The sequence below is a fragment of the Agrilus planipennis genome, unplaced genomic scaffold (assembly GCF_000699045.2).
Source record: "Agrilus planipennis isolate EAB-ADULT unplaced genomic scaffold, Apla_2.0 scaffold375, whole genome shotgun sequence".
In the NCBI taxonomy this organism is placed as follows: domain Eukaryota; kingdom Metazoa; phylum Arthropoda; class Insecta; order Coleoptera; family Buprestidae; genus Agrilus; species Agrilus planipennis.
The window spans coordinates 89642-109511 of record NW_020442455.1 but is presented as its reverse complement, the minus strand read 5'-3'; the positions used below and the strand labels follow the sequence as shown (position 1 = coordinate 109511).

The following is a 19870-nucleotide window of genomic DNA, read 5'->3' as shown; positions in this document are numbered from 1 at the left end:
ATCATGAAAGTATAAAGGGACACTAGGGTTCTCGAGATAAAAATATTCAGTCTCTCAGAGTTTCTAAAAACGAGACTCGAGTCTCCGTCTCTCATCGTGTCTCTCTGGTGTCACTGAAAGAGACCGTCAAAAAAACTGTTTAGCGTCTCTGAACGAGAGTCTTGAGTCGCTCATAGAGAGATCCTCATTTCGTATCCAGTCTCTGAACGAGAGACTGTGAGAGATCCATAAAAACACCTAGGCAATAACTGAGAGACTGTGAGAGGCGCTCTCAGAGACGCTGAAAGACTCTGAGAGACTGGAGAGAGACTGAAAATTTTTGTCTAGAGTTATAATATTTAGACTTAAGTGTAATATTGGTTGATACGTTAATTGCAGCTATGTTTTATAAGAACTTCTACATTCAATCAGTTTTCTCTTGTTGGACTTAATTGTGTAGTTTCACTCAGTGAAAGTTTTGCCATACCTGTATTTGACTTAAATATCTCTCTTACTATTTATCGTCTAAAACTAAAGTAGTATCTAAGCGACCTTCTTATGTATAAGGAGATCGACATTTCTATAAATTTTTGAGCATTGGATAACGTAATAAAAAAAATAGGGCATTTTCTCTCTCTCTGTATCTACCCCCACTTCTTACTGGCTGTCCGCTTGTTCAGTAAGGTTTTCCTAAACGTTTTCATGAAACACACATTCTTCTATTTAAAGCTATATCTTAGTATTTGCTTTTTACGTAGAGATGCATAATATACACTAGGGCCTTATAAAAATAGTAATACTTGTCAAACCTGCACATAGTTTTGTTAAAATAATGACTGTATGTGGGCGTTCAGAGGCAATTCTCTATCCGTCTTGGCGAATAACTGGACGATCTGCTCTCATTCCGTCGCGACCTTTTGGAAAATGTCCTTAGGGACGTACTGTCCGCGTATCCGGATGAATTAGTGCAGCTGTTACCTGTAAAACCAATAAAAGGAAGTGATAAAAATTACTAACGCAATATGAGATTAGCTTTATTATTTGTTTGTTCTATTTCTACACGTAGCTTACAACAGATACATGCATTGAACAACTAATATTTTAGAAATATGATTCTAACCTGACCTAACCTAACCTATTATAGATACGTGCATTGAACAATCAATATTTTAGAAATATATGTATAAATTCATTGCTCGGCAGTGGAACATTATTATTAATTACCTACCCGAGATAAAATCTGAAAGCGAGACTCGAGTCTCCGTCTCTCATCGAGTGTCTCTGGTGTCGCTGAGAGAGGCTGTCGAAAGTTTAGCTGTTTAGCGTCTCTGAACGAGAGACTCGAGTCGCTCATTGAGAGATCCTCATTTCGTATGCAGTCTCTGAACGAGAGACTCGAATCTATGAATAAGAGACTCGAATCTCTCACTAAGTGATGTCTCGATAGACATGGTTAAAATTTTCAAAGTTCAACATATTTCAGAGATCCCAGTCTTTCTACGAGAGACTCCAGTCTCTCAATTTTTCAGTTTTATTCATTCAGTCTTTCTGTGAGAGACTCGAATCTCTGAACTAACAATTTTATCGTTCGAGTCTCTCATACAGAGACTGTGAGAGATCCATAAAAACACCTAGGCAATAACTGAGAGACTGTGAGAGACGCTCTCAGAGACGCTGAAAGACTCTGAGAGTCTGGAGAAAGACCCCGCATGTTGTGCAAGTAAAAAGAAGTCTCGTCGGGATTACCTAACCGAAAGCATCTTATCCAGATAAAACGAACGAACCAAGAACCAACAGCGTTATTATTAAACGCAACGTATCGACATTTTTCAATCACCAAATATTTATCCGATTAAGAGGGTTAACGTAATACAATATTCGACCGTCGATCCCGATCGAATCTGGCGTCCGACAATTTTATATTTTACTAGATAGATCCCATATGCAAGATCCTAATACGATTTTCAATACTAAAATTATGAAATTAATGCTTGAGGCAATTTTATTAATTGTTTAATCTATTTCTATACGTAAACTGCAATAGATATCTACATGCAACATACAACTAATATTTTATTAGAATCACAATCGTTGCTTGACACTTGATGAAACATTTTTAATAGTTACAATAATTAAATAAGAAACATTCGATGTATGTATGCTTCATAGATTTATTTAAAGGATCTAACAATATTGTTTCGGATTTTCCACTGTTTTCAATGTGTATTTATGTAGGTGAAAATTATATTTACAGCTACTAACAAAATGCCTTTCAATTTTTCCAGTTTTGTGTTCCCCAATTGAAAACCATATTAAAAATAGCTGCAAATATAATTTTAACCTTAATATGTACACAAATACTATTTCAAAATTATGTAAAAAAAATCGGTTGTCTGTAAAGTCGGTTTACTGACGATAGTTGAACGTGACAACGTCATAAGAAAATACTGATGGAATGGTTTCATTTTTCAAAAGAAAATTTTAATTTTATTTGTTTGATAGATATTTTGTATGGATATAGAGAAGGAGGTAAATGGAAATGTATTATTGTATAGCAGCTGTCCACGCGGACGCATCGCTCACTCAAGTAGGAGAGAGACAGATGTCGAACGCTGCCGAACGCGGAGGCCGATTGTGTCTCTTTGTCGCTCGTTCCGCGTTCTCGCTTGCACTTCAAGCCTTAAATGGAACGCCTCAGAGCGAGGTAATGCCGCATGAATCATATTTTTTCGTGCGTGCAGTCGGCTCCATCGAATTATAAGACGTTGTCACGTCAAAAGAAAAGTTGATGTTAGATCCTCTAAATAAATCTAATATGAAACTTACGTACGCCAAGTGTTTTTATTTAACTAATTAGAAAAAGTAACGTACATATATACAGCGTCATAATTTAAGAACAACCACCAACTTTGACAAACGTTTCGTTTGATGCGTGCACATATTATAATGTCAGTAGCGTGATAATTACCTATATTTGGGTTTGGGAAGGTGGAGTAGCGTAATAAATTACTGGATATATTTTGTGATTTTATATGAAACGAAAGACATAAAAAGACAGGAATTTACAAATCGTTTATTAGCATACAGTAAATATGTATTTTTCCAAATTATTCGCATGAAAATCTAAAAATTTCAAACGTATAATATGTGCAAAATGTTTTTTTTAAATTATTTAAATACAAAATGCAAATACTTTTTTGATTTGTTATTTCAAATGTAAAACACAAAATAGATTTCTCTTTTATAAAAATCACATTTATAATAAAAACTTGTGGTTGTTCTAATTTGTGATTCAGTTAGTGTTTTCTAGTGATGCGCAAAGCAAAACCAAGACCAAGATTGTCCCACTCTTGGAATTGGTCGTGATATTGCTCAAATACTTCTAGTCTTGACGTTGATGTTGGTCTTGGTGTTTCTGTGGGACAGTCTTGGTCTTGGTCTTGCTTATTCGGTTTTGGTCTTACTCAAATAGCTTTAGTCTTGCTCTCGGCGTCGGTCTTGGTCTTGGTCTTGTGTGTTAAGTCTTAGTCTTTCTCATTTAACCTGATACTTGTTTCATTTTTAGTCATTCTTCCGAGCACAATTTTCCGTCATACATGCGAACTTGTCATGACTTAAAAAAAAAATAGTGTCGCCAAATTTTTTTTTCGTAACATCACCATAAGGTTTTCAGCCCTAAAACTGGTTGGACACACACCTCCACTCCTTCCTATTCTGAGCTAATCTTCGCATTTCCCTAAAACTAGAACATCCCACAAATTTTTAACTACATGCAAACAGTGATCTAATCTAGGTATACCTCTACTCCTCTTAATTCCTGTTTCTGGCTTTAATATGTTTCTGACTAGAAGGTGTCCTACCAACCTATCTCGCCTAATTTTTTTGTTTTTCATTTCTAACCTTCTCTATCTACGATATTCTTATCATTCGCCGGTAATGCCACATTATCCACCGTCCATGTTTTGCACCCGTACAGCTCTGCGCTCCAAACATACACCTTTACCAATCTTTTTCGAATTTCTATACTAATCGTTCGCGAGCATAGAAGTGACTTCTTTTTATTGAAGGCGACTCGACCCTGTGCTATCCTTTGTTTTATATTCCTACTACTCCTTCCGTCCTGTCTTATCTGACTTCCTAGATAGCTAAAATCAGCCACTTCTTCTAATTTCTCTTCTCCTATTTTTACATTCGCTCTTTCCCTACTTTTTCTTATTTTGCATACCAGTATTTGTGTTTTACTTTTATTTATTTTCATACAATACAGTTTTGTCAATACCGCTTCCATTTTATTTATAGCTATCTCCAACTCCTCCTTGTTTTGTGCTAAGAAAAGAATACAATAAAGAAACTCGAAAGGTTTAATTCATAAATCCACAAATAATAATTTTTCGTTTAATATTGCGTATTTGTTCCTTGTTCTTGCATATTCGCTCTTGGTTTTCTTCTTTTCTTTCAATATTCTTGGAACATTCTGAACATAATTTTGATGCAAAATTTGAAATACCATTGAAGTAAATGAATACCTATACAGATAAATGAGAAGCTTAAAAGTCAACTAGACTTATTTTCTGTTAAGTTATGGATATACCGTGGGCGTTTTATTTTCGCCTTCTCCTAATGAATTTCTCGTGTTTGTATTTTAAATGTTATTAGAGCGCTTGATAAATTAATATTGATTTAGAATATAACTTATAAATAAATCCAACATTAACGGATACATTCCTTTTCTTTGTAATAGTTATTTATATTTGCAGTATCGTGATGAGCAAATAACAATTCCAATAAATTATAAAATATTCAATTTTCATTTACATTATTTTATTTTGTTGTTTTTAAAGTTGGCATTAAGTGTAGGTCCTAAACGAAATTGCTTTCCTTAGGACCAAGGAATTTGAAGCGAACTGAAGCAATTTACCATACTAAATTCAATTTAAATTGAAATTGTACGTAAATAATTTCATGAAAAACACTCTGAAATTGTAGACGTACCAATTCGTGGATTATTAAATATATAAAGCAATATTCAAGATAAGGTCAATGTAACTGATTCAGAATGGGCTAAACGAATAATTTGCAGTCGATGTATCAAGCTTTGAACAGTAGGGGTTGAATTTTAAAAAATTCTGTTTAATTCTTGCCTGCATTGTATAGAAAACGTTTGTGCAAAATTTAAGTCTGTAGGCCTAAGGGCTTTCGCTGTGGATTGATAGATCAGCCAGTCAGTTTATACTATTATGTATATAACAGGTCAATTGAAAAGTCCCCGGCCTAAAATAGTAAAACACATTTTTTTTGCAAAATTCGTTTTTTTTATTCAACATAATTCCCTTCAAGGGTGATACACTGATTATAGCGATCCTCCAACTTTTCGATACCATTTTTGTAGTACGATTTGTCCTTTGCTTCAAAATAGGCCTCAGTTTCGGCGATCACCTCTTCATTCGACGAAAATTTTTTCCCAACGAGCATTCTTTTGAGATCTGAGAACAGGAAGTAGTCGCTGGGGGCCAGATCTGGAGAATACGGTGGATGCGGAAGCAATTCGAAGCCCAATTCATGAATTTTTGCCATCGTTTTCACTGACTTGTGAGACGGTGCATTGTCTTGGTGAAGCAGGACTTTCTTTTTCTGCAAATGCGGTCGTTTCTCGGCGATTTCGTCCTTCAAACGGTCCAATAACGCTATGTAATAGTCGCTGTTGATGGTCCTTCCTTTTTCAAGGTAGTCAATGAAAATTATTCCACGCGCATCCCAAAATACAGACGCCATAACCTTGCCAGCCGACTGTTGCGTTTTTGCACGCTTTGGAGCGGGTTCATCGTGTGCAGTCCACTCCGATGACTGTCGATTGGACTTCGGAGTGAAATGATGGAGCCATGTTTCATCCATTGTCACATATCGACGCAAAAACTCGGGTTTATTACGCGTGATCATCTTCAAACACTGCTCTGAATCATCAACTCGTCGTTGTTTTTGGTCAAAAGTGAGCTCGCGCGGCACCCACTTTGCACAGAGCTTTCTCATACCCAAATATTCGTGAATGATGTGATGTATACGTTCCGTTGATATCTGTAGAGTGTCTGCTATTTCATTCAATTTCAATTTACGGTCATTCAAAATCATTTTGTGTCAGGCCGGGGACTTTTCAATTGACCCTAGTATATTTATAGTGATTAGTTTCAAAAATAAATTAAAATAAATTTTTACTGCTACGTTTATCTTTTAGTCTCAAAGGTGGTGATTTTTGTTTAAAAATTCAATAACAGCTCTGATCCAATTTACCTCACTAACTCTATCAATTTTGATAGAATTTACATAACTCGGTTGATTTTCATGAGAAGGGATATTATTAATAATCGAGTCGTATTTAATTTATTATATTAATATTATACAAAAAGGAGGTTATGAATTTCTATATTTCCTCCAAAACCTTGAGCGATATTATGCAAAGATCCTCTTAAATTATAATCAATTTTCCCTTTTATTTCGAAATTAGGTTACCGGCCTATCATTTCTTCATCAAAAATTCCAATACTTAAGGCTTTATTATGCTTTTCCTTGGATAAGTAAGAGGTCACAAATCGTAAGCCATATTATGTATGTCAGGACCGGATTTAAAGGTCAAAATATATGCTGAAGTGACCCGGAACCGAAGCTATTTTTTGAAGAATTCTAATAAAATATCAGTGAAAAAGGACAAGCTCGGAGAGAGCAATTTTACTTTATGTACGATAAAATCACTTCTCTAAGTCCGGTTCTGAACTTGTAAAGCATCACAAAAGCATAGGATATCCAATATTTTCCTCGCAAAATTACGAGTCCAGTACATGTACATACCCACCACTACTACTATTTCTCAACAAAAAAATCTTCTTGGTGCCTCTAAGACGGTGTTGGTGACCATTTCGTTTCAGTACACGAACACGTCGGGAACCGCGCTGAATAATTCCATTTTCTAGGGCGATCCCAAAGTGGCAATCATCTATAGAACCAATTGAAACAATGACGAAACTTTCGAAACACAATACACCCTGCTTAACAGTTTGCTAAACGCAATAATGCAAAAATCAGAATAATATAAAGTGAAATAAATAACTCAGTGTTAATTATTATTTATTGATGTGAATGTGTGTGTTATACGAAATAGGAATTTCTCTTACGAGCTGAAATGTTAGAATGACCTTTAGACAAAACGATTAGAGACAGACATGACGGAAAATGGGATAATGATATAATAAATACTCTAAATAGATTAATAACGAAAAACGCTTGGTTTATTTCACGAAAATATTAACGTATCTTGACAGCATTTTTTCAGTGTTATATCATTATCAGAAAAAAGGAAAATCCTTAAATTGTGATTAAAGTTAGATCCTTAAATAGTAGCTCAAATTATTGATTTTAAAAATATTACAGATAAGTTTCATTCAACTTGATTGCTAGTAACAGTAGGTATGTTGTTGTTGTTGTAGAAAGTATTTCTTATTTCTGTATTGTTATTATATAGGCAATCGTTTAACACTACCTAAGTCTAGATGACGATCTTATTGGTCAAAACCGGTACCATTGTTTGTTTTTTGTACGAACTATCTCAGTGTTCATTCAATCTGTATTTTAAGACTCTACCAGTTTGACCTGTGTATAAGTATCTCAATAATACAGTATATTTGGTAGACTCCATTTTTTGTTGTGTGACTGTTTTCTTAATCTGTTGTCTATTTTACCGACTGTTATCAAATAGGAAGTCGTACCGGTGATTATTAATTTTTGAATTAATTAATTTGCACGTTGGTGAGTAGTTTTGTTTGATAACTCTTTTCTACGTATGTAAAGGATGTGCTATACTTTGTATAACTTAATAGATACATACATGCACTTAAAACTAAAACTAAATAAGAAATATGTACTTAAAACTTAAAAAAAAAATAATGAGACAATGAAAACACTGGGTTTGTTTATCTAAGAGATTTATTGTTTGCTACAACATTTTTTCGATCTTCTAGGGTTATTGGAAGAAGACATTAAAAGCAAACTGGAAATGATCAAAAAAATATTGCAAAGACCAATAAATATTTTAGTGAAACAAACCAGTGTAATTTTAAATTGTTATTAAATAAAATGTTTCAGAAGGAATGAATGCGTTTTACATTTTAATTTAAATAATAAATAAAACACGTATCAAATCTATTATAAATTTCGGTAGGCAACGTACAGCAATGCAGCAACTGCTAACCAAAAATTAAGTACCTACTTGTAAATAACAAACAATAGAGCCAATCAACTATCATCTCTAGCCATTTATCAGCATTCTTGCAAGCAACAATAATTAGCAGTCAGTAATAAATGTCTTACACGTTCATAACGTTTTTCCCAAGCAATTGTCTAATTGTAAAATTCGTAAGTGGTTATGATTTATTCATCAACATCACTTGATTTATGTATTTTAGAGTATGTTTTGAATAATAACAAAAACCCTTTCAAATTAAAATTCTGTACTAGTCTCTTACAACAATTATCTCCGTTGGATGAAATAATTCAGTAAATTGTAAACGCTGCCGTTTATGAAATACAGATCTGTTCAAAAAGTACCTCAAATTTATTTATTCATGAATATCTATTTTGTCCCCTTCAAAGTAATCCGCATTAGATATTATACATTTGTGTCAACGTTTTTCCCAATCGTCGAAGCACTTAAAAAAATCTTTTTTGCGATCTTGTTGAGCTCCTCCTTCGATGCCGTCTTTATCTCATCAACCGTAGCGTAGCGTTGTCCTTTCATGGGCCTCTTCAGTTTCGGTAACAAGAAAAAGTCACAGGGGGCCAGATCCGGGGAATACGGTAGCTGCAACATTATTAGTGTGTTGCCCTAGACAAAAATGTTCAGTCTCTCAGAGTCTTTCAGCGTCTCTGAGAACGTTTCTCACAGTCTTTTACAGTCTCCCAGTTATTGCCTAGGTGTTTTTATGGATCTCTCACAGTCTCTGTATGAGAGACTCGAACGATAAAATTGTTAATTCAGAGATTCGAGTGTCTCACAGAGAGAATGAATGAATAAAACTGAAAAATTGAGTGACTCGAGTCTCTCGTAGAAAGATTGGGATCTCTATGTCTATCGAGACACCACTTATTGAGAGATTCGAGTCTCTCGTTCAGATTCGAGTCTCTCGTTCAGATACTGGATACGAAATGAGGATCTCTCAATGAGCGACTCGAGTCTCTCGTTCAGAGATTCGAGTCTCTCGTTCAGAGACTGGATACGAAATGAGGATCTCTCAATGAGCGACTCGAGTCTCTCGTTCAGAGACTTTATAAAAAACCGGGTGTCTCTGGCAGATTTCTTCCCGCAATTGCGCATAACTTGCAAGTAATGTTCCTTATTGTGGCAAGAACTCATAATGCACCACGTCCTGCAATCGAAGAAAACTGTAAAAAACCTTCACATTCGACCTAACTTGGGGCGCTTTTTTCGGTCTTGGCTCGTGCGGCAGCTTCCATTGGGATGATTGAGCACTGATCTCCACGTCATAATCATAAACCCATGATTGGCCACCAGTTATGACCCTCTGGAACAGTCCAACAGCTCCCAGCTGTTTTTGGTAGAAAAATTGAGCAATTTCAGTCTCATGCCGAAATCATTGGTAAAAATCGAATGGTAGGCGCCAATCGATATGTATAGGTTCTCAGAAACTTCTCTAACGGTGATTAGAGAATTGCTCAATACTATTTTCTTCACTTCATCAATGTTCTCGTCTGTTGCTGACTTGCTGGGGCATCCGGCACGCTCTTCGTCGTTCACATCTTCTCTGCCCTCTGAGGAGATTTTGTGCCACCGATAAATTCATGGTAGCTTCACCATATGTCATAGTCAATATTGGGAATGCGTCTGTGCACTTATTTTTGTTTTTCACTCAAAATTTGATACAGACTCCTTGATCCATTGTTTGGAATAAGCAAAAATCGGAAACGTGCCAAAAAAACGAAAATCGAATTTACGTAACTCGTGGAAATTCATAATTCGCGATACTTTTTCAACAGACTTCGTATGTTTGTGTACTGTATTTTCGTTGAAATTGAGCTTCTGTTATCCGTAGCGGATTGCAAATTTTCAGTTTTCATATTATCTAACATCTACACGAATTTAATTTCTCTGTCGTTCGTATTCACATGTAAAATATCGTTTAAGTTGCTACGATGCAGCTGGTGCTAGTGTTATGTAAATCCTAAAGGAAATTCTAATCCCGCACGTAATTGATATATCCCAGAAGCTCTAGCGCGAACGAAACGAAGAAAAAACTGGAAAATTGAGTCTTAAATTTCCAGATCTATTTATAGACTAAATAAATTTATCATAAATTACTATACAAGTAAAGATTGAAATGTAAAGTGCTTGTCCAATTTCGTATGGGTTCAACTAGTGTATGTAATAATAATGAAATGGTGGAACGGTTAGGATAAATAATAAGTAAATACCATGTAGGTTTTCGGCTTCAAATTCTTTTTCCGCAGAAATCGTTTTGTTATTACAAATACTTCCTAAGGTTTCAAATCCGTAATTTCGTTTTTCTTCAATTCGTTCACCCAGACAACATTTTCGACTAAATGCTGTATTCAATTGAATACGAAAGAGGTTCAAATCTGAATAAAAATTTCAGGCATTAGCCAGAACGATATTGTTTCATTATGTAAATATTGAAAATGCGAAATCGGAAATATTCTCAATTTCATGTGAACACATTTTTCTTTCATTAATGTAAGAAATGATATCACAGTCGGTTGGGTTTCCGCAGTCGTGATGGAGAAAGTCGATTTCTAGAAAGACGACAATAAAGGTACAATATCACGTAACCCGTTTGAGATATTTAGAGACGGAAGTATGCACTAATCTAAAAATTTTGACCTGTCTGTAGAATACATATCTTTAAATCGATTTGAAGAAGAAGGAGAAGAAGTTTATGACAAATTAATTTCCAATTCAATATAAGAATAATTTTTGAAGATGTGTCCTTGTAAACACAAGAGCGTAGTTTTTTTATTAATTTTATTTATTAGACGTAAAAGTAAGTCTACTATTGAATGGTAAATGAGTAGTAACTGAATATTTTTTTAAAATTTACTGTAGTAATGCTAGACTGACGGCTAATTATTCCTTTGTTTCTTTAAATTAGAGAATATTTATATTATTGCACTTACTTTCTAAAATATTATATTTATTAAAACTATTGGGATCCGTCAAATGGGCATACACCATCTCGTGGCAAAATTTATAACTCGAATGAGGGAAAAATTTACATAGGAACTGTGCACGCAAATTGTAAAATTGTTTATTAAAATAATAAAACACGTTAAAAAAGTAAAAATTTTTTTGATGATGGAGTCGACGAAGTTTTCTTCTAAAGTTAAATCAAATAAAAAGTTAATATGTTCAGTGAAAAGCTGCAATAGCACTTCAGACATAGATCTTCACTCTTCACCTACATTAACTACTTTCCAATAAAAACTAACCGTTTTATATATGTAAAAAATATATTCGGAAAATTAGAGAAAAAAGTAAACTAATAGAAGCTTGGATGAAAGCAGTAGGTATCAAAGAAGTGAATTCCGGAATAAAAATTTGTTCACGTCATTTTAATGCACATGATTATATTTCAGCAAGTATTTACCATCAGCCATAACCTTAATATTTAAAACTAGAATCATACTAAAATTATAAAGTGAGAAATTATTTATTCCTGTGTAATTGATTTAACACAATTCTAATGATACGATATAAGTATTTTGAGGTTAAGAACCTACCTGCTGCAATACAACAAAGTTGCAATAATGTGTTTGCAACGTTCTCTTAAATCGGCTTTGCACGTGCAAGTCATTGATATGATATTGCTTAAATCACCCAGAATCACCTCACCAATTATATAACGTGAATCACTTTTTAAATCCGAAGTTTGTAAAAAGTAGGCAGTAAACTTGACGGAATTTGAAGGCTAGCTTCCGGATTTGTTATTTCCGAATTTTATAATGTGATTGACATTAAAAGCACGCTCACCTTCAACGAAATTTCCTTTCCGAGGCATTGTGCCAGCCCAATCACATATTGTGTCAATACTTATCATTTTATCCTAATTTAAAAACTTGGAAATTGCACGGTACACTATAGGAACTACGATAAATTTGACGGATCCCAATACGGAAACAATAATACATAGTAAATTACTTACTAAACAGTCTATCTAAGTACTGCATATCTTATTTTGTCTATTAATTGCTCGTAATGCTCTACTTAATTTAATACTGTTGTGTCAAATTTTCTGAATAGTTTAATTTACATAACAATTGCTTTTGAATTCATGCTGGTTTCAAACTGTTGTTTCAGTTATACATTGCCAGTAGAATAGCTGTGGTTTTCAATACCATGCATATAATTTGATATATCTGCATGAATAGCTTCGTATTGCTATTCATTTAAATTATATATTACTTATCCATATGTAGCAGTAATATACCTAATATGAAAACAATTTCTATGGTGTCAGCTTATTCGTATATCATATAATTATATACTTTGTTTTGAATGTACTTTACATGGTACTGCAGTAGAATCCGCTTATAATGACATCGAAGGGAAATGACAAACACGTCATACTAAGCGGGCGTCATACAAAGCATAGTCTTAGAAAATAAACAACTTTCTATTTTGGCTAGTTATTTAGTTTAATAGAGAGAAAAACTACAAGTTGTATATATTTATTAACAGAAAAAGAAAAAGAACGATGAATTATATTATCAATATACATAAGAAGGGTCAGAAAAATGAGCGAAAATGTTATTATTAATCATTTGGGTCACTATAGCCGCATATATCTTGAGAATCAGTCATAATAAACGATATGTCATTTTAAACGGAGTCATTGTATCCAAACTTTCCTATAGAGAATTTAATATGAAAACCAAACTTAACACTGCAATTACTTCATATTAAGCTGTTGGTGAGTCATGATAAACGAATTCCACTGCATTATTATGTATTTAACTCATCCTAAGGATAAAGAACTCACTTCTCTCGCGTGACACGTCCAAACTCCGATATCGTCCACCATACGATCAAAAGCTCTCTAATCGATTTCCCGTAGGTGAAAAATCAGTTGGATTACCAACTAGTAAGCGCGATAAAATTCTAATCAGTTACAGTTCAGCAGTGTTATATATCTGATGAATCTAGACGTGCTCTTGGAACGTAACATTCACTGCCGATCAAAATCTTACTTCACTCTTTGTACGCGCTTGAACCTCAAGAACGTGCGGCGTGTGAAAATCAACCGTTTCCGCTGTAGATGAAAGAGAATCTTTACCCCCCAGCAATAGGTACATACTTTCGTCATTTTATCCAACTACCTTCTCATTAATGAACTTTTGATTACGATATAATTTACTGTCCTTTTTATTTTAATTGTAACAGCATGCATACTAACAATATGTAATTCAAAAAGTCAAAAATAATAAGTTTTCGCGAAGGCAGTAAGGTTGCTATGTAGAGCTTCACGTATGTAGAACAGATACGGCTTATTTGCAGTAATTACCACAAAATCTCCATAAATTACCTCACATGTCATTCTATCAGATTAGCTATGAATTGATATGTATGCTTCAGGCTTCATTTTTCATTCTAAATCAGAATGTTCAGTGGGTAAAATGCATCGGAAACTGTTATCGCTGAAGGAAAACAAATTAATCAGACTCTGTTTGAATTTAATATTGATTTCATGCTAGAAACTATTCAGACTGTAAAAGAAGATTAACCTACATCCCAATTTTTGTGACCTAATAACGCATTTTCATAAGAGCCGCGATCATTAAGGGCGTTTTGAGGATTAAGGGCGTCGAGAATGCCAAATTTTTAATGTATGGTTCCAACTCATGCTTAATCGTACCTACACTTCCTGGGTCACCATTTAAAGTATGGAAAATTAAGATAAGATGACGAATATTAAGGATAAGTTGACGAATCAGCTAAAAGTTTATTATTTTGATATGTATCGCAGAAATATACGCCGCCAGAGCCCAACAGTAAAGTGCAATCAGAAACTGTAAACAAAATGCAATCAGGAGACAAGAAACATCCCCTAATTTTCCACCCTTAAATTTAAATGGGACTGCTATTGATATTGGCATTTTTTTTTTTATATTTCGATGAAAAATTAGTCGTTTGACGGATAATAATTTCACTGAAACTATTAATTCATCCTATCAGCTGTTAATTCATCATTTGCTCAAAACTCTTTTAGAGGAGTGCTGGAAGGGTAACATGAAAAGTTTTGGTTTGACATAGATATTTAATGGAATTACTTAACGGTTTATTAGTAGAACTCACTTAAAGAGAAATTGAAAACTGATTCAACCAACAGAAAAAAAGAAGAAAACTTAAACGTCTGCTTTATTTCTCGGATACTATTTGTTTTTAAAAAGAAACACGTAGTTGCTATTTAAAAAAATAAAATTGAATTATTTTATAGTCATAAGTTAATAAATTAAGGCAAAGTTAGCGCCAGAAATTTTTTATTTTTTAATCGGCTTTTTAATTAATACGTGGAACTTTTGGAACAATTGAAGACAAGCGAATGAAAGTGTTATATCACAAAAATGAGAAATTCGTAATGAAATTATTGCTACTGCTATGTAACACAACACATGTATTTGGCTTCCATCTTCTATTTAATAATTCAAAATGAAATTTATTTTTATACCAAAATATTATTCGCAAAACTTTTTACTTATTTATAAACGGCAACTTAAAAGAATTCAATAATACCTTCATCCAGCTATATCTTCAATTATAATTTAGAAATTAGGCTTCTGTTCAAGGCTACATTACGGTTAGTGTAGTCTGGTCTGTTTTGAAATTTAATTTTAATTCGTAATTTTAATTGTAATCTTGTTCAGTGATTAACCCTTAAGTTCTTTTATGGGCGATATTTTCCAAAAGCAGTTCTTATAAGATACGTGTAAATAGCAGATGTGAGATATGATTGTGACAGTTGTTATATATTCAATTACTACCTTGTACTTGACCTTTTTATGTAGTTTATTTAAATAACAATTGTCAGTTAAAGAACATTGGTACTAAGCAATAGACTTAAAGCAATAAACCATTGCAATCTAACATTAGACTAACATAACAAAATTCATATAGTGATCGGCATTCTTACGAAACTATCAAACGTCGATCTTATTGGGCCTCATTAGCACGTCATAGATAGTTCCGATAGAATACAGACCAATTCTACCTGATACCTTGCAGTTTGTAGTATTTGAGACTAAGATAGTTATACATTCATGCATATATTAGTGCAGAAGCAATGTCAAAATAAATAGCACAAGTAAGATTACGGTTAGATATATATATGTATATGTATATACTTGGTTCAATATATCCTACGAACTTTTTGAAATGTATTTCTTATCCAAACATAAAGTCAATAAGGACGAATACCAAAAGTTTTTTTGATTTGGTTTTTCTTAATTTGAGCAACTTGAAATTATATTGATTAGTTAAATATACATACCTAACTGTAACATGCAGTTTAACCAGGTCATTCATTAACACAATTATCTACCATTCAAAAAGTAATATTGTAAAGCATCCTTACCCGCCGTTCTGTACTTCTTTGTCTTGGCTAAGTAATGCTTGATGAGCACTTTCGGAAGTTCGCTGTTAAACGCTAAATAAATCCAGGGGTTGACGCAGCTGTTTAAACTGTAGAGCAACGTCAAGATTGTGAAGGCGGGCCCTGAAATTAGAAAACAAAAAAAGAAAAATGATATTCGGCAAAATGTAATTGAGGCTTATAGGTATAATGTAGAACTCTAACTCTCTGAGTCGCAATTTAGGTACGGTTTCCCAGAAGGGCGTGGAACTAAAAGCGGAACGAAGACCGAATCCGGTCCATTCGGTACATGAGGTAGTTTTCTTAAACTATTTCTGAATATTGTGTCGTTTCCTTTAGAACAGGAAGGGAGAGAGAAAACTCTAAATCGTCGCTGCTTCCGCTGGAAAACCGCTCTCAATAACTATCACCGGCGACCTGCTCTTTTTATGTCACACGAACGAAAGGTCTATCTGAAAATATTACCAGCTTCTCCAAATACTAATAAAATCTTTAGAACAAAATGTAAAACTCCGCAAAAGCTGTATCTACTTTTATTAGATTTATCATAACAAAATAATTCGAAGTGGCCTGTATTCTGTCGAAACCGCCAGACGCGGATCGCCACCTCAATCCCTTTGGATCTCATCAGCGCGTCGCAAGCAGCTCCGACAGAACACAGACCAACCTTTACCTGCTGTCCCAACAGCGCGCTTTAGAAAATACTACAAATGGCGTGGTGAGCGCCATCTGTAGTACGATGCTACACTTGAGGACCACATACGCTTCAACAAGGTCAATTTAAAAAAGTGTAGCATCGTTCTACAGATGGCCTTCATCACGCCATTTGTAGTATTTTCTAAAGCGCGCTGTTGGGACAGCAGGTAAAGGTTGGTCTGTGTTCTGTCGGAGCTGCCTGCGACGCGCTGATGAGATCCAAAGGGATCGAGGTCGCGATCCGCGTCTGGCGGTTTCGACAGAATACAGACCACTTCGAATTATTTTGTTCGATTATGGTAACGTGCCTATCACGTTGAGGTGAGCTACGCCGGGATTCGTTTCAGCAAGTAGATTTATCATCATAAAGTCGTCAGTTCTAAGAATGGTTGGACATGCAAATCCACTTTTTCCTATCCTGAGTTAATCCAACGCTTTTCCTTAAAAGTAGAACATCTCTCCACATCCTTAACTATTTGTGAACCTTTACCCCTCCTAACTCCTGTTTCTGCCTTTAATACGTTTCTGACTAGAACTTCATGCCTGAGAAGGTGTCCTACTAACCTATTTCTTATTGATCTCAATAAAATCATCTGTTCTCCTACTTTTCTAACACCTCTATTTCTAACCTTCTCTATCGATGATTTCATTCGCTGGTAACACCACATTTCGAAAACTTCTAACCTTTTCTTTTCTGCCGCGCCCACCATCCACGTTTCGCACCTGTGCAGTGCCGCACTTTAGACATACACATTTGACAATTTTAGACTTATATTACTTTATTATTTATGTGAATAGATGTCTGAAGGCATTTGTAATTTGCCTATACTCCACGTCATGATTTTCAAAAGATAAAGCCGCCCTTTGACCTTAATAAGAAATTCTCAACATGTCGCCAGTGTATATACGTGTATATTATTCCTGAGCTTTGACTAAATGTTGAATCTAGCATAAGAAGAAACACTTGGTTTGTTTCAGAATTTGTGTACATCTATTTATATCTTGACAATGTTGCAGACACGTAAACCAAATGTATGTAGTGTTCTTTATATTTTATTTTGTTGAAAAATATGTGGTTAAAATCCGATCTTTCAACAATCTATTCTGATTTTATTATACAATGATTCCTGTATGCATAGGTATATATATAAAATGTCAAGAGCAGAGATAATGCCGTCACTCAGTTGACTTCACATCCCGCTGGGAGTTTAATTCAAATTCGAATTTAGACTTGTTTCACGTTATAAAAAATGTCAAAAGTTCCAGGAGGTTTGATGTACCTATACACTTCAAAGAATGCTTGATAGAGGTTAAATATTAATGAAATTAATTATTTGACAAGACGATAAAAGCTTAAATAAGTACTATCAAAAGAATTGCATTTTTTTCAACGACAATTTTTGTTTAAATGTTCTTAATAGTCTGAGTAAGGATTTCAAGGAAAGGAAAATTAGCAAAGTTGACTTAACAACTAAAAATTCCGAGAACAACTAAAAGAAAATCATGATTCGAACTTGTCTGGATAAGGGGGGATTACCCATTTAACGAATATTTACAGCGAGGAACTTTGTGAATTTACATACATCTCAATCGAGAATGCCACAAAACTCAAACTCAGCAGTCCTGAAAATAACAATGCAAATGTCACACCTTTCAGATGGAAAGTTGCAACGTTTTAGAAACCCTGTGGAACAATTTAACTAATTCGTAACTAATAAATTAAATAGTTACATTTGGTTAGTACAGCAAGTTTGAAATTAGCTTGCAGACCACAGTTCCATGGCTCGGTTTCTAGCATTCAAGTTGAGCTGAAATGCTAAAGAGAATGGTACATAACTGTTTCCGCTGCTGAAAATTAACACGATTGCATTAATTAAATGACCCATTTTCATTCAAATTATCGTTATTAAACCCGCAAAAACGGACAGTTTTTAATTCGGTTTCTTTTAATTTTTTTTGTAGTCGAAGCATAAAAGGCTTTACGAAATAATGAAATGGCTTATTTCTACAATTAAATGGAGACGCTTTGTAAGAGTGTTGACAAAGGGAAGTTTGAAATAGGCCAATATCTAAAGAATTAATTTAATTAAATTTCAGGTACTTTATTTATCAGGAACATTGACGACAGTCTTATTATTCCAACACTTGGAAGATTAAAAGAATTTGTAGAAAATCTTTTATACAATTACCGACATTAATTTTGAATAGCTTTGTTTTTTATGTTGACAAAATGAATCAAATTGTTTCCATCTGCATATAAATTACCGCTTTAATCAAATTTACAGGCGTAAGTAAACATTATTTGACCGAGTACATGTACCCAATTAACATTTCTAATATTTGGCTTGGTAAACAGAATTTTGTAAATTTTGTTTTCTCAAAGTTTATGAGAGTATCACGAGCGTTTGCTTATTGCACCAGTGTTAGAGATCCTACATTGACAACGTAAACTTCCTGAAGATGTCCCTTGTGATAGGAGACGAAACGTTGGACACTTTTGACACCACCATGATTCATCATGGGGAGTTCATCAATAAGACACGGTTAGAATTCGAAAATCCAGCTTTTTTCTGTTTGCGAACAGTAATCTAGTCTACTAAATCCAATCTACCCCTCTTAACTCCTGTTTGTACTTCTAAAACCTGTCTCTACCTACCCCTTCATATCTGATAAGGTGTTCCACCATCTTATCTCTCCTATTTCTTGTTAATTTCCGTACTTAACGCCCTCATCTGTTCTCCTAATACTCTTCCCCAATTCTAACTTTTCCTATCCATGACATTCTGCTTCATCGTCCACTTTTCATACCTACTGCCTTACTATTCCTTAAATATTTTAATGTTTAAGTTCTCTAATTATTCTCTGATTATGGGATATCCTTTTTTTACGTCTCTATCTCCACACTGTCTTCTTTCTTTTAAATCTCTTAACTAACACTTGTCTTCTTTTACGTAAGAAACAATTAGGTAATAATTATATACATGCTTGATTTTGAAAATAACTTATTTGTTATGCTTTAATCTTAAATTTTAATAGAAACTAGCGACCCAGCCCAGCTTCTCACGGGTTGCAATGCTGATACTAAATATACTACTGAATGTCTTTATTTACAACATCCAGAGCTTTTTTGTCATTAGACAATACAAACCGGCCCACCGGCCGGTACCGCCGCAACCGCTATGTCCCTGCATTTTAAATCTGTAATATCTTCGAAAATATTCATTTAAATTACATGCTGTAAAGGGCCATATTGATCTACATTTAATGTACAATGTATTTAAAACTAATCGCTTCGTAAATAAGTCATTATTTCTCATAGAAAGTAACGGATTAAAAATGGTTATTGTGGGTTATCCCTAAGAGATAGACATATACCATCGGGGACTTTTTTGTAGACCTTTTTAAGGTGTACAATATTGTAGTACATTATTTTGATCTATCTCGTAGGGTTCAGCCAGCGTTTGCAATGTAAGCGCAAAAAATGTGTTTATTTACGACATCACATTAGAAACCTCTAAAATTATCAGTGTTTC

General features: G+C 34.2%; 1 protein-coding gene across 4 annotated transcripts in view; it reads right to left on the bottom strand.

The window, feature by feature from the left end:
- Nucleotides 1–254: 254 nt before the first annotated feature.
- The window catches only part of LOC108742897 (oxytocin receptor-like), a 93277-nt gene continuing 73661 nt past the window's right edge, over nucleotides 255–19870 (bottom strand). For 2 of the 4 annotated variants that reach the window (XM_018478252.2, XM_018478253.2), the window contains exons 5-7: nucleotides 15624–15764; nucleotides 6824–6964; nucleotides 255–957 (exon numbers count right to left, since the gene is read on the bottom strand). In XM_018478252.2, coding sequence (XP_018333754.1) covers nucleotides 830–957; nucleotides 6824–6964; nucleotides 15624–15764 — 410 coding nt within the window. In that variant the 3' untranslated portion in view covers nucleotides 255–829. Of the gene's footprint in view, nucleotides 958–6819; nucleotides 6965–15623; nucleotides 15765–19870 lie in introns of all 4 variants that reach the window. The other 2 variants (XM_018478254.1, XM_018478255.2) reach the window with 2 other exon arrangements.